The 13,259-nt window shown below is 36.4% G+C and overlaps 1 protein-coding gene across 1 annotated transcript; it reads left to right on the top strand.

Annotated features, from left to right (window-relative positions):
- The first annotated feature begins 1,984 nt into the window (after positions 1–1,984).
- Positions 1,985–13,091, top strand: LOC136711235 (C-C chemokine receptor type 9). Its single transcript, XM_066687342.1, has 3 exons — positions 1,985–2,132; positions 2,452–2,528; positions 9,680–13,091. The coding sequence occupies exons 2-3, from the start codon at positions 2,496–2,498 to the stop codon at positions 10,712–10,714; spliced, it is 1,068 nt and encodes a 355-aa protein (XP_066543439.1). The 5' UTR covers positions 1,985–2,132; positions 2,452–2,495; the 3' UTR covers positions 10,715–13,091.
- Positions 13,092–13,259: the final 168 nt, after the last annotated feature.

The following is a 13,259-nucleotide window of genomic DNA, read 5'->3' as shown; positions in this document are numbered from 1 at the left end:
GTAAAGGGGACAGTATCTGTTTAGTTTTGAAAACGGGGGAACAGGAGGGGATTTTATTCAGATATTCAACAAACGTATGTATACTGAGAATGTCAAACCAAAGGCCCACTCCAGATATGGCATATTATTATTGTAATTATTACATTTCCCCCACAATATACCACTCTTTTTATGCTGCTTGAATTAGGGCTATTGCCTACATTTTGAAACATCTGGAAACAATAGCCTACCAATAGTCTTTCCTCCATTAAAAAAAAAAATAGCATATAAAATATGCATCCTATTTATCCTCTATCCTCTAGCCTCTATAATCCACCAAACCAATGTCACCCAATGGACCAGACTGTACAGACAGACAGACTGTACTGAAAATGGTAGTTGTCCATCTTTCTATGGAGTGTACACAACAGCACACTTCTGCAGAACTTTTCTTGTTGAAGTCCCAGCATTCTTGAAGTGGGAAAATAGCCAAATATTGCAAACATTGTACATATTGTTTATGAAATTTGTTAGATGGAGTGGCTTAGCTAAAACAAGTAATCTATTTAATAAATTCAATACATGAATTGAAAAGTAAACAAACAAACAAAAATGTAATTGATTGATAGATGTCATGGATTCAAATGAAAAAAAATACTTTGAACAAATGGATTATCAAAGAAGTTATGACGTATGAAGTGAGCAATATGTTTCAAGATACAGGGACAAGGGGAATAAAATATAAAGCTTATCCAGCTGTGTGAAGCAAATAAAGCCTAGTTCACATGAGAAAGGAACTTTGCAAAGCTAGGCTGGCAGCGAGTTAGTGTGCACATAAGTGAGTAAGAGTAAGTGAGGGAGTAGGACAAAGAATCTCCTCTTATACCTCATGGAAACAGGTGACCTTTGGAAACATCTATAAAACCTCCAGAAAAAATAAAGATAATGCATGATTATTATTATTTTTAGATGCTCACAGGTGTGAATGAATTGTGTTTTTTTTTTTAAAACATGCCATCATTTGTAAAACATGCTCTGTGCATGGTTAGTTTTTAAATTGCACATTTGCATGTCTTCTGTTAAATAATTTAAATAAAATGTATCAAGGGATTTGTGGAACCCATTGTATATCCATAAACAAGTTTAATTAGACTATTACATAAAATTCTTTATAGTGTTCAGAACAGGCACAGTGGCACCTACTTCAGTTGACAAAGTAAACTACAAAGAAGAAATGACAGACCAGTTAGTCACATTTACTGACTTCATTGTCTGACACTGGCCCAGGGACAACTTCATAAAAAAAAAATCTACTTCACGCAGCAATCTGCACAGTAAACACTTATAATGTGCTCGGAATATAAACGTTTAATGTCAGGCGTCAATTGGGACAGCACTCTTTGAATATGAACAGAAAAATGATAACGTTTCTAGTCAAAAGCCTCTGTATAAACGAAACAAATGTCAATCTTTTCGCTGTGACAACGACCGCTTTATTTATACTATACACACATTTAAAAACATCCACATTTCAAATCAAAAGAAAACATTTGTGTCAATTGTAATGAGAGATCATTATACTATAAACGAAACGCTACATACACTACACAAAACAAATATTAAATTGTTTTGTGTGCGAATTATGTTTTAAAACAATGATTCATTAAGAAACATTTATTTTTTTATCTACAAACATAACGTTTTATTTTTATTATTATTATTATTTTTCCAGCAAATGGGTTTGGAAGCAGCAATTATCCACAGTTAATGAGAAAAAAAAAAGCACAAATAATACATTATTATTATTATTATTATTATTATTATTATTATTATTATTATTATTATTATACATGCAACGTTATGTTTGTGACAAGTCCCTGTTAGTGATATGTTGCTGATGATGAGTAAAGGGGAAGTTACGAAAATACCCAGTTGGTTGTTTACGCCTATAATTCCTCGCTTATCAATGATTGTAAACAAAGCTGAGGATGCACGTCATGTGGTTTGATGTGCTGTAGTTCATGTCACGGCAGCCTATTGCACGTTAACCACACAGGCTACAAACCACTTTTATACTCAGAATGGCTTCAAAGAACAGGCATTGCAAATCACTGAGGAGAAAGCTTCACATAGAAAAGAAGACGCTGAACATAGTAAGTGAAACTTTTCCAAGTATAATAAAAAATATATTTTGTTTAGGTTCAACTATTTATTTTTATTTATTTTTTCAGAAAACTTTGGGTAACAGAGTTAGCACCCACTTAAATATGTCATATGAAATAACAAATTAACCAAACAAGTTTAACAAACAAGTTTAACGGAACGCATTGCAGATAGGGAGGGAAGGGTTAACATTAAGGATTATACATTATTATAATAAACAGAGCAATGTAAGGGACGTGTAGGATGAGGAAAGGTAAACGTGTAAACAGAAGTATGTTGTGTCGGTAATGATTATTTTATTTATTACAGCATTTTTAAGCTAGACAAAGGATACTTCTAGAGGAGAAGACAAGATGCCAAGTGCAACATATGCAAGTACAACATATGTAAGTAGTGCACATGTTTTGTGTGTATGCATATTAACCTATTTATAAATGTGTTTCTACAATAATTTCTCATTGGGCTTTTTTTTTGGGGGGGCGGGTGGTTATAGGAACTATGAAATGATTATACGTTTGAATTCAAATTGAATTATTCATTAATTGACTTATAATAAGTTACTGACTTACGGATGGTAAGAATAATTAAATAGATACTATTTCAGCCCACCAGCTCCATTTGAGGTAACCTGCGTGCTTTACTGAAATTCTGAAAAATAAATTAGAAGTTCAGGTTCAATAGTAGGTGTGGCATGTTATTAATGTGTTTTCAGGACACAGATACCTGTAATCTGTGTGCGTCTATGTAATTTACCAATTTGGAAGCAGTTGAAGAGAAGGCTATGTAAACGTACTGGAAATAAAATTGCATGATTGGCAAGTGGACTTTTGAAGCAGAAATGCATTTCCCCCTTTTTACTAGTTTAACGTTCTGTTAGATGTTGTGAACAATATTCTGGGAAAGAAAAAAAATACACACAAGCAAAATGTCTGTTCAATTTAGAATCAGTGTAATATCCAATTGTGAAGCACACTGGAAGTAAATTAACATTTGGCTGAATCACCACCACTGGGTTTTACTTTTTTTTTTTTCCCAGACGTATGTTTTCCGGTTTAATTAAAACTCATACCAAACGTATTCTTTTCTTGGGGAAACGTGTGCAATTTTCCGAATTTTCGAATTCCATCGTTTAGCCATTCCCTTCGTTGCGTGCAGTACATACACATACACACGCATTAAGTCGTCTTGTGGCCAAGTCAATAAGCGGGGGAGAGAGCGTTGTATCCGAATCGATGATTTGTCACATACACTACAGTCACACTGTAAAATAGGCCAATCAGGCATCGGGATATAGCTCAGTTCTGGTTTTAAAACAAGTGATGTCAATCGGTAATGCTCGTGAATCTTCATGTATAAAATAAATATATTCAGCTATACTTAACAAAATAAACTGCGCTGGTCCTGGTTAAATGAAGAAGTCGAAATTTATTTAACAAACAGTGGAGGGAAGGCAACTCAAAAATGATTAAACATAACTGACAAATACACATATTATTTTTTGAAAACATGAATGCATTTGATAGCTTTAAGTTATTGTAAAGAAACAGTCACAGTATTTTAAGTGCTGAATGCCATGCTGATGTTTCTTGATGTTGTTTGTTTGTTTTATAAAAACGATCCCACTGTTACTACTATCCATACTCCTGCTATGCTTTATTAATGTGTATTTCCAATTCCCAGTGCCCTCTTTTTGGGCTGTGTAATCCCTGCTGTAATTTGTATTAAATTTTATCTCTTGTAATTATAATTTCATTAAGTGGATGTGGTGTGTTTTATTTTATTTTGTTTTATTTAATACTGTTGGTAGTTGTAGGGTGATAACTGACATTGTTCATTGTTCATTTTACATAATTGTAGTGACAGATATACACATTAAATATTAAAAGGTCCTTCTAGGGCTTTGCCCCTGGACCCTATTGGGTGCCTAGGTGGCCTCCCGACATCAGCCCATATGCATGGCTACATTTTAGATATTTTTCTGTTCTCATGTGTGATATTAATACATTATTAAATATGACTTGCAGAAAAAGGAATTAGACAATACCCTATTCTTCTCAGCCTGGTTTGTCTTCTGAAGTCTTCCTCTGGTCTTCCTTTGTCTTCTCTTTCCCTTGATTTCTATTTTCAGGTGTAGACTGAAGGTTTTAATCCTGTCCAATTATTTTTGAACACATCTGTATCATAATATCAGAACATGATTCGATCACGTGTAACCATGGGCCCCCTTTTGTCTAGTTGTTTGCTAAGATGGCCATGAACTTAAGGATATGGGTACATACCGTGTAGGAACAAACAGTGAAGGAAAAAAGTATTTGATCCCCTGCTGATTTTGTATGTTTGCCCACTGACAAAGAAATGATCAGTCTATAATTTTAATGGTAGGTGTATTTTAACAGTGAGAGACAGAATAACAACAAAAAAATCCAGAAAAACACATTTCAAAAAAGTTATAAATTGATTTGCATGTTAATGAGGGAAATAAGTATTTGATCCCATATCAATCAGCAAGATGTCTGGCTCCCAGGTGTCTTTTATACAGGTAACGAGCTGAGATTAGGAGCACTCACTTAAAGGGAGTCCACAGAAGCAATCAATCAATCAGATTCCAAACTCTCCACCATGGCCAAGACCAAAGAGCTGTCCAAGGATGTCAGGGACAAGATTGTAGACCTACACAAGGCTGGAATGGGCTACAAGACCATCGCCAAGCAGCTTGGTGAGAAGGTGACAACAGTTGGTGCGATTATTCGCAAATGGAAGAACCACAAAATAACTGTCAGTCTCCCTCGGTCTGGGGCTCCATGCAAGATCTCACCTCATGGAGTTTCAATGATCATGAGAACGGTGAGGAATCAGCCCAGAACTACACGGGAGGATCTTGTTAATGATCTCAAGGCAGCTGGGACCATAGTCACCAAGAAAACAATTGGTAACACACTACGCCGTGAAGGACTGAAATCCTGCAGTGCCCGCAAGGTCCCCCTGCACAGGCCTGTCTGAAGTTTGCCAATGAACATCTGAATGATTCAGAGGAGAACTGGGTGAAAGTGTTGTGGTCAGATGAGACCAAAATCGAGCTCTTTGGCATCAACTCAACTCACCGTGTTTTTAGGAGGAGGAATGACCCCAAGAACACCATCCCCACCGTCAAACATGGAGGTGGAAACATTATGCCTTGGGGGTGTTTTTCTGCTAAGGCGACAGGACAACTGCACCGCATCAAAGGGACAATGGACGGGGCCATGTAGCATCAAATCTTGGGTGAGAACCTCCTTCCCTCAGCCAGGGCATTGAAAATGGGTCGTGGATGGGTATTCCAGCATGACAATGACCCAAAACACACAGCCAAGGCAACAAAGGAGTGGCTCAAGAAGAAGCACATTAAGGTCCTGGAGTGGCCTAGCCAGTCTCCAGACCTTAATCCCATAGAAAATCTGTGGAGGGAGCTGAAGGTTCGAGTTGCCAAACGTCAGCCTCGAAACCTTAATGACTTGGAGAGGATCTGCAAAGAGGAGTGGGACAAAATCCCTCCTGAGATGTGTGCAAACCTGGTGGCCAACTACAAGAAACGTCTGACCTCTGTGATTGCCAACAAGGGTTTTGCCACCAAGTACTAAGTCGAAGGGGTCAAATACTTATTTCCCTCATTAACATGCAAATGAATTTATAACTTTTTTGAAATGTGTTTTTCTGGATTTTTTTGTTGTTATTCTGTCTCTCACTGTTAAAATACACCTACCATTAAAATTATAGACTGATCATTTCTTTGTCAGTGGGCAAATGTACAAAATCAGCAGGGGATCAAATACTTTTTTCCCTCACTGTATAACAGTTAAACTACAGACTGTCAGGGGACACAGTCTCCCATGCAGAAAGAATCTTCCATGGTAGAGAAAATATGGTACTCTCTAGTATATCTTACAAGATGAATGTGTTGTTTTTTTCTACTTTATAGCTGGAAGTCAAAGTTTCAGGAGAAAAATGGTTTTACTAAAAATATAGTTAGCATTCTAAAAGATCTCAGAAGAAGAAATAAAAGCATACATTTAATTTGTATGATGTAATTGAAATATCTTATCTGTATAAAATATTTTTTTAAGAGTAAGATTTCAATTAAAGAGATGGAATACTAATTAGGAAATATTAAGTAAATGAGTAAGACTTAAGCAATATACAATAATATTACATGAGGCAAACTGTGAGATTAAGAGCAATCTTGGCACACAGAATGTCTTACATGTAGATGTGCTGTTCAAAAGTGAACTAAACATTATACTAAATGCACCCAAGTTGTTAAGCAAAGATGGGAATATGACTGACATATACTTGCCCAAAGTACATGATTTAAAATATTTTTTAAGTAGAAATTAGTGGTAGAAGTAGTAATAGTAGTAATTACAAGTTGGCACACATCTTATTTGGTGTGTCTACAGATCTTTTACTTTACTTCAGTGCTCCATTATTTAGGTTGTTATTTTGTAAAAGTGAAAATGTTGCCACAACAGACAGACACTGTCTGGTTCAACGTAAAAAGAAAAGGATGTGGTTTGGGTGATTTATAGTGCACCTGAGTGCTGTGCAAGGTGGAGAAACTAGGAATATGAAGTATGTTACACAAAACGATGAAAGAAGCAGTTCATGCTTTTGGTAGAAGACTTAACCACTTACATGCGTGTGGGCCATATACAGACATTCTATATGTGAGATAAACACTTGTTTTTCCATTACCAACTGTAAAAGTGAATTTAATAGCAGCACATTTACTTTGTTTTACATTTTCTTCTCCTGTTAATATTTTTGCTAACAGGAAGAAAAATAAACTATTTGTGCATTCCAATCTTTTAATTCTTAATATAGAATATAATACAAGACCTTTCAATTTTATATTTCAGATTTAAATAACAATGGTAGTGTTACAGAAAAGTAGTATTTGTTTAAATGCAGAAGGTTGTCCAAGGATTAAATACAAAATGTTTGCAAGATGTGAACGTGAAGAGTCGCAGGAGGGAATCTTGCAGAGCATCTTCTCGCTGATTTAAATCTAAACTATGAGGACCTGTGAACGGGGATGAGACATGTTTTGCTGGCGTGGCTTCCGAGATGGGCCGGCAGTACGAGAAGCACAGCCAGCCAATCACAGTGTTTGTTATTGAAGAGAAACTGGAAGGCAGAAGCCACACATGGTCCCTGCGTGAGGAAGTGATGGCTCATGAAAGGATATAAATAAAGCAATCTGGCGCTCCGTGCTGTAAATCAAAAGCATTCATCTACCCGCTGATACAAACCTACATGCCTGTACTTCGTGGCGGCTACAAATATCAGTAGAAGAAAAAATAATAAAATAAAAACTGAAGCCGCCATTGATAACACCTGTATAGTTATTATTATTATTATTATTATTATTATTATTATTATTATTATTATTATTATTTATTGGCAGCAGTGTTGAAAGTTTTCTGCGGATCCACGGATTTCCGAGTATTTTTTTTAATGAAATATAACGTGACAATCACTTTTTTTTTCTCGTTAATGTACATTGACAATGTTTAAATACTGTAGTGTGCCACCACACCCAATAAAGGTTTAATGTGGTAATGGCGGTGTAATGGGGAGGAGCATAGGGAGAGGGCATGAAACGAAAAGAGTCAGTGTATGTTCAGTCCCTGAGACCAGTGTGTACTGCATAGAACTGAAAGCAGTGTACTAGATTATCCCGTGGTTAGTACGCAGCTTCATACTAGTGCAAGTTCTTTGCAATCAACCGATTATTATTATTATTATTATTATTATTATTATTATTATTATTATTAAATATGGAAAATAGGCTATATAATGTTGACACAAACTGAACTTTAAGAAGGGAACCTTTTTATTATAGTTAACTTAAATGTCAAGGTTACTGTGTTCTGGTGTCTTCAGTATTTACTACTTTCAATATAGTTGTATCTTTTCTATTGTTACTGAACCGGTGTTTATTAATCAAGGGGTTTACACCGATTCGCTATTTCCGAAAGTTAAAGTTAACATACATACATTACCGCGCATAGTTTATTATGAGTAAGGTGCTTTTACTGGAAAGTTAACATGTTTCATGCAAGTAAAATCAATACCTATACATAAACCGCGTGCTTGTAAAAATAAATAAAATCATGGTTACTGTTTGAGATTATTTTAAATTAGGGGGGATGTTTTATTTTGTTTATATGGATTACCTGTACAACAAATGTATACACTAGTAACTAATGTGACGTCATCAATACATTATGCAAATTAGCACCAACTTCTTTTCCAACATTTTTCAAACCACCATTCTCATCCCTGAATAAGTATTGACAAAATACATAAAAACCATAACTGAAATGAACCCTGACACATTGCTGAATAAAACATAATATAAAATTCAATATCAACATATTTCTCTCTGCACAAACAATAGGCAACATTTTTTTTGCATGGATGTTGGGCGCCACATCTAATTTCTTATGCGCACTGTACACCATTATTACGGTTACTGTAGCAATAAGCAGTTATTTCCACTGTAAACATAGAGCCGCGGAGGCGTGTGAATAAACCCATGGAACAGCACCTATGTAAACCTATGCCGAACGGGCTTTCTTTACATTTTCTTGTAAGTGCGAGAGGCTTTTAGACAACATAGAAGTTGTCTAAAACTAGAGGAGCTGCGAGAGCATTTTCAGGTTGTTTTCTCGCAGAAATTTTCTTCATTTAATACAGCGAAGATGTGACCACTCCCACTGTATTGTTTGGTGGGATTACATACAACTTTAACCAGCCGCTAATAGCAAATAACATAACTGTACATCATGGTGTTTACATAAAAAATAGAAGAAAGTAGCACCTAACTAAAAATAAAACACAGTTCTAGTAATGGCCGTGTGAAAGTTGTGTTTTATTCCCTCACGTTGTGCAAGAAAAATTTGCTGCGAGAAGGTAATTTTGCAGCACTTATCGGGTTAGATTTAATACCATGAAAGTTTAGCAGTGTGATATCCATTCACAGACATGCCGCTAATGCTTCTGCAGGCGACTAGCAGTGCAAACATTTTTTATTTAATCCTGCCCTAACCACTGGGCACATTCATATAATCCTCCTGAGTAGTCTTATACAGTATCTAGGCTAAAATGACAAGATTGGTTTTAAGCCTTTTACAATCAATAGAATAGACAGATAATTATATTAAATTCTGTCTAGTTGTGGCTTCTGATTTTAGTAATTGCAGGTGTGTATAATCACTTGACTACAAATCCTGAACACTGTCCAACTGTGTACAGCAGTTTGGCTTGCTATGTTCATAGCAAAATGGAAAGTAGGACATTTCTACATAATCACAAATTTAAAGTTTCTAAGAATTAGGTCATTATTATATCCAGCACATTGTATGCATATTTATAGGAGTTACCAAGTTTATTTCATAACAGTAGTCAACAGGAATATAAACTCCTTAGACAAAAATGTGTACATTACACATATTGTGGTGCTGCCAACAAAGAAATGTATTGCATTTTTGTTTTTCAGAATTATGATGATTATGAAGACGTAACTTCCACCACTGCTGAATTCTTTGGTGGCATGTGTGACAAGAGCTTTGTGAGGGAATTCCGTGGATATTATGAACCCCCCTTGTACTGGATAATCTGTCTACTTGGAGCTGTGGGCAACCTACTTGTTGTTGGGATATATGCCCACTTCAAGAACAGACTAAAGACCATGACAGATGTCTACCTGTTGAACCTGGCCATTGCTGATCTGCTTTTCCTGTTCACGTTGCCCTTCTGGGCAGCAGACTCCACAAGTGGTTGGATCTTTGGGACTGGAATGTGCAAAATTGTGTCTGGCATCTACAAAATTAACTTCTTCAGCAGTATGCTTTTGCTCACCTGTATCAGTGTTGATAGATACTATGCTATTGTCAGAGCTACAAAAACACAGAACACCAAAGCTAAGCAGCTCTTTTACAGCAAATTAGTTTGTGTTGTTGTTTGGTTGCTTGCTATATGTTTATCAGTGCCAGAGTTCTATTTTGCAGAGGAAAAAAATAATTTGTGTAAAATGGTTTACCCTTCCACTGACAGCAACAACACAAAAATACTTGTTCTGGCTATACAAATTAGCATGGGCTTTTGCTTTCCATTAGCAGTCATGCTGTTCTGTTATACAGTAATTGTCCAGACACTTCTGCAAGCAAAAAACTTTGAGAAACACAAGGCACTGAAAGTAATATTAGCTGTTGTAACTGTGTTTGTTCTTTCACAATTTCCATACAATGGCATTTTGGTGGTGAAGGCAATAGATGCTGCCAATGTAACTATCACTGACTGTGACATGTCCAACAGGTTTGACATTGCACATCAGATAATGCAGAGTTTAGCATACATGCACAGTTGTCTCAATCCATTCTTGTATGCCTTTATTGGGGTACGATTCAGAAATGATCTGCTAAAAATTCTGAAGTTATTTGGCTGCCTAAGACAGAACAACAACTTTCATTCTGGCCCCAAAAGGTCACCTGTAATGTCCGATACAGATACCACAGCGGCATTATCATTATAGTTTTGGCTCAAAAATATTAATATTATTTTTTTAAATGTATTAATTTGAATCTTTAGGAAATGTTCCTAGGAAAACTGCATAAGTTAGAAGTATGAAGGCCATAAACCTATAACATCGTAACGATCTTGGGAAGACAGGGGAATATTAGCATAAATGTTTTTTGAGTGTTTAATATATTCAGTATGGTACTATTCCATCTCATTTCAAACATATAAGTGTTTTAAACTGTTTGGACACGCCAGTATGGATACTGAATATAGACCCACAGCCTTTTAACTTGAGTAGATAAATATATATAATTTTACGTCTGCAGAAACTAAAATAAATATACTCTATACTCAACCTTGCTGGAATAACAAATGAGAGCATTAACTGTTTTTTAAAAGGAAAATTAATACTGCTGCTTGTACATATGTTTTATGCATTTTTATCTTGTTAAAACTCTTTGTGAGACATTTTATTCAATTGCCTTGACCTTAAAATTACTTTTTAGTAAAACAATATATACACCAATCAGCCATAACATTATGACCACTGACAGGTGAAGTGAATAACACTGATAATCTCATTATCATGGCACCTGTCAGTGGGTGGGATATATTAGGCAGCAGGTGAACATTTTGTCCTGAAAGTTGATGTGTTAGAATCAGGAAAAATGGGCAAGCGTAAGGATCTGAGCGACTTTGACAAGGGCCAAATTGTGATGGCTAGACGACTGGGTCAGAGCTTCTCCAAAACTGCAGCTCTTGTGGGGTGTTCCCGGTCTGCAGTGTTCAGTACCTATCAAAAGTGGTCCAAGGAAGGAAAAGCAGTGAACCGGCGACAGGGTCATGGGCGGCCAAGGCTCATTGATGCACATGGGGAGCGAAGGCTGGCCCGTGTGGTCCGATCCAACATACGAGCTACTGTAGCTCAAATTGCTTAAAAAGTTAATGCTGGTTCTCATAGAAAGGTGTCAGAACACACAGTGCATCGCAGTTTGTTGCGTATGGGGCTGCGTAGCTGCAGACCAGTCAGGGTGCCCATGCTGACATCTGTCCACTGCCGAAAGTGCCTACAATGGGCACGTGAGCATCAGAACTGGACCAAGGAGCAATGGAAGAAGTTGGTCTGGTCTGATGAATCACGAGTTCAAGGTGTTGACTTGGCCTCCAAATTCCCCAGATTTCAATTCAATCGAGCATCTGTGGGATGTGCTGGACAATCAAGTCCGATCATGGAGGCCCCACCTCGCAACTTACAGGACTTAAAGGATCTGCTGCTAACGTCTTGGTGCCAACTACCACAGCACACCTTCAGAGGTCTAGTGAAGTCTATGCCTCGATGGGTCAGGGCTCTTTAGCAAGAGGGGGACCTACACAATATTAGGCAGGTAGTCATAATGTTAAGGCTGATCGGTATATATATATATATATATATATATATATATATATATATACCTTCTAGATATTATGTGTGGGTGGGCAGTGCTGAGATTTGTACAGTCATAGAATTTCTCATTAGTTTTCACTTTTTATGATCCACAGAAAATACAATTACATGCCAACCCATAGTTATAGAATTATAGGTTTGTTTTATAATTAGCCTTAAGAAATGTATTGAAAATTATGTTAACTTGAATGCTGTGTGCTAGTGAATGATAAAACCCAGAAAGAGTTATTACTGAAGCTTATACATATATATCATTCTATACCCATATTACAGTCACCCCCAAAAGTTACATCGTAATTGGTTCCGAGGCCATCGATGCTAATCAATCAAGTCGAGAACCTATTCGAAACCATCCTGAAAATCCAGGAGTAAACAGTTAAATTAACTGTTCAAAAAACATATTAGAGAGAACAGAGATGATTTTTATACAAGCGCTGACTGCAGAATGAAGCTCTGGGGCCCCTCCCATGCATCTGCTCAGTGCAATGTTGCCGACATAAGGGCGGAAGGACATAAAACGAGATGAGGTAAGTCGGGGGATGACAGTATAATAGTATTTTTCAGTAGTCTACAGACTGACAACTGACAACATTTGGATACTACTATTGTTGATCACAATTACTTGAAACAGGTTCACACTTGTCAATAACTTTTATGTGGACCACAGAAAAAGCAAGCTGGTTATACCTGGGTGGGGACTGGGGTTTTAGGAAACTGACTAAAATATTAATTAAATGTCCCTCACCTAGCATTGTATACAAAAACATAGTAATTTTCTCTTTTTATTATTCATGGTTATGTTTGTGTGTACATCAAGGTCACAGTTGCTATATGTTTTTATTATTGTGATATGCTGCTCTCTTTTGTACGTTTAAATTCTGTTGTGCTTTTTTATACATATTTTTAAATAAACTTAAATTAAAACAAACTATGGCTTTTTTGGTCAGTCCCCGTTTGAAAAACACTTTTTTTTTATTATTATTATTGCCTTAGCTACTGGTCTTAAAACGAATACAAAAAAACTGAAATATGCTTTTTGACTGAAGAGATGTTATCAATTTCACAGGGTGGACAGGTGCACAGGGGGAGTCTGAAGATCAGCTACCCTTTTTTC

This window comes from Amia ocellicauda, chromosome 2, assembly GCF_036373705.1.
Source record: "Amia ocellicauda isolate fAmiCal2 chromosome 2, fAmiCal2.hap1, whole genome shotgun sequence".
In the NCBI taxonomy this organism is placed as follows: Eukaryota; Metazoa; Chordata; class Actinopteri; order Amiiformes; family Amiidae; genus Amia; species Amia ocellicauda.
The sequence above is the reverse complement of the archived record's forward strand: the minus strand, read 5'-3'. Positions and strand labels throughout refer to the sequence as shown.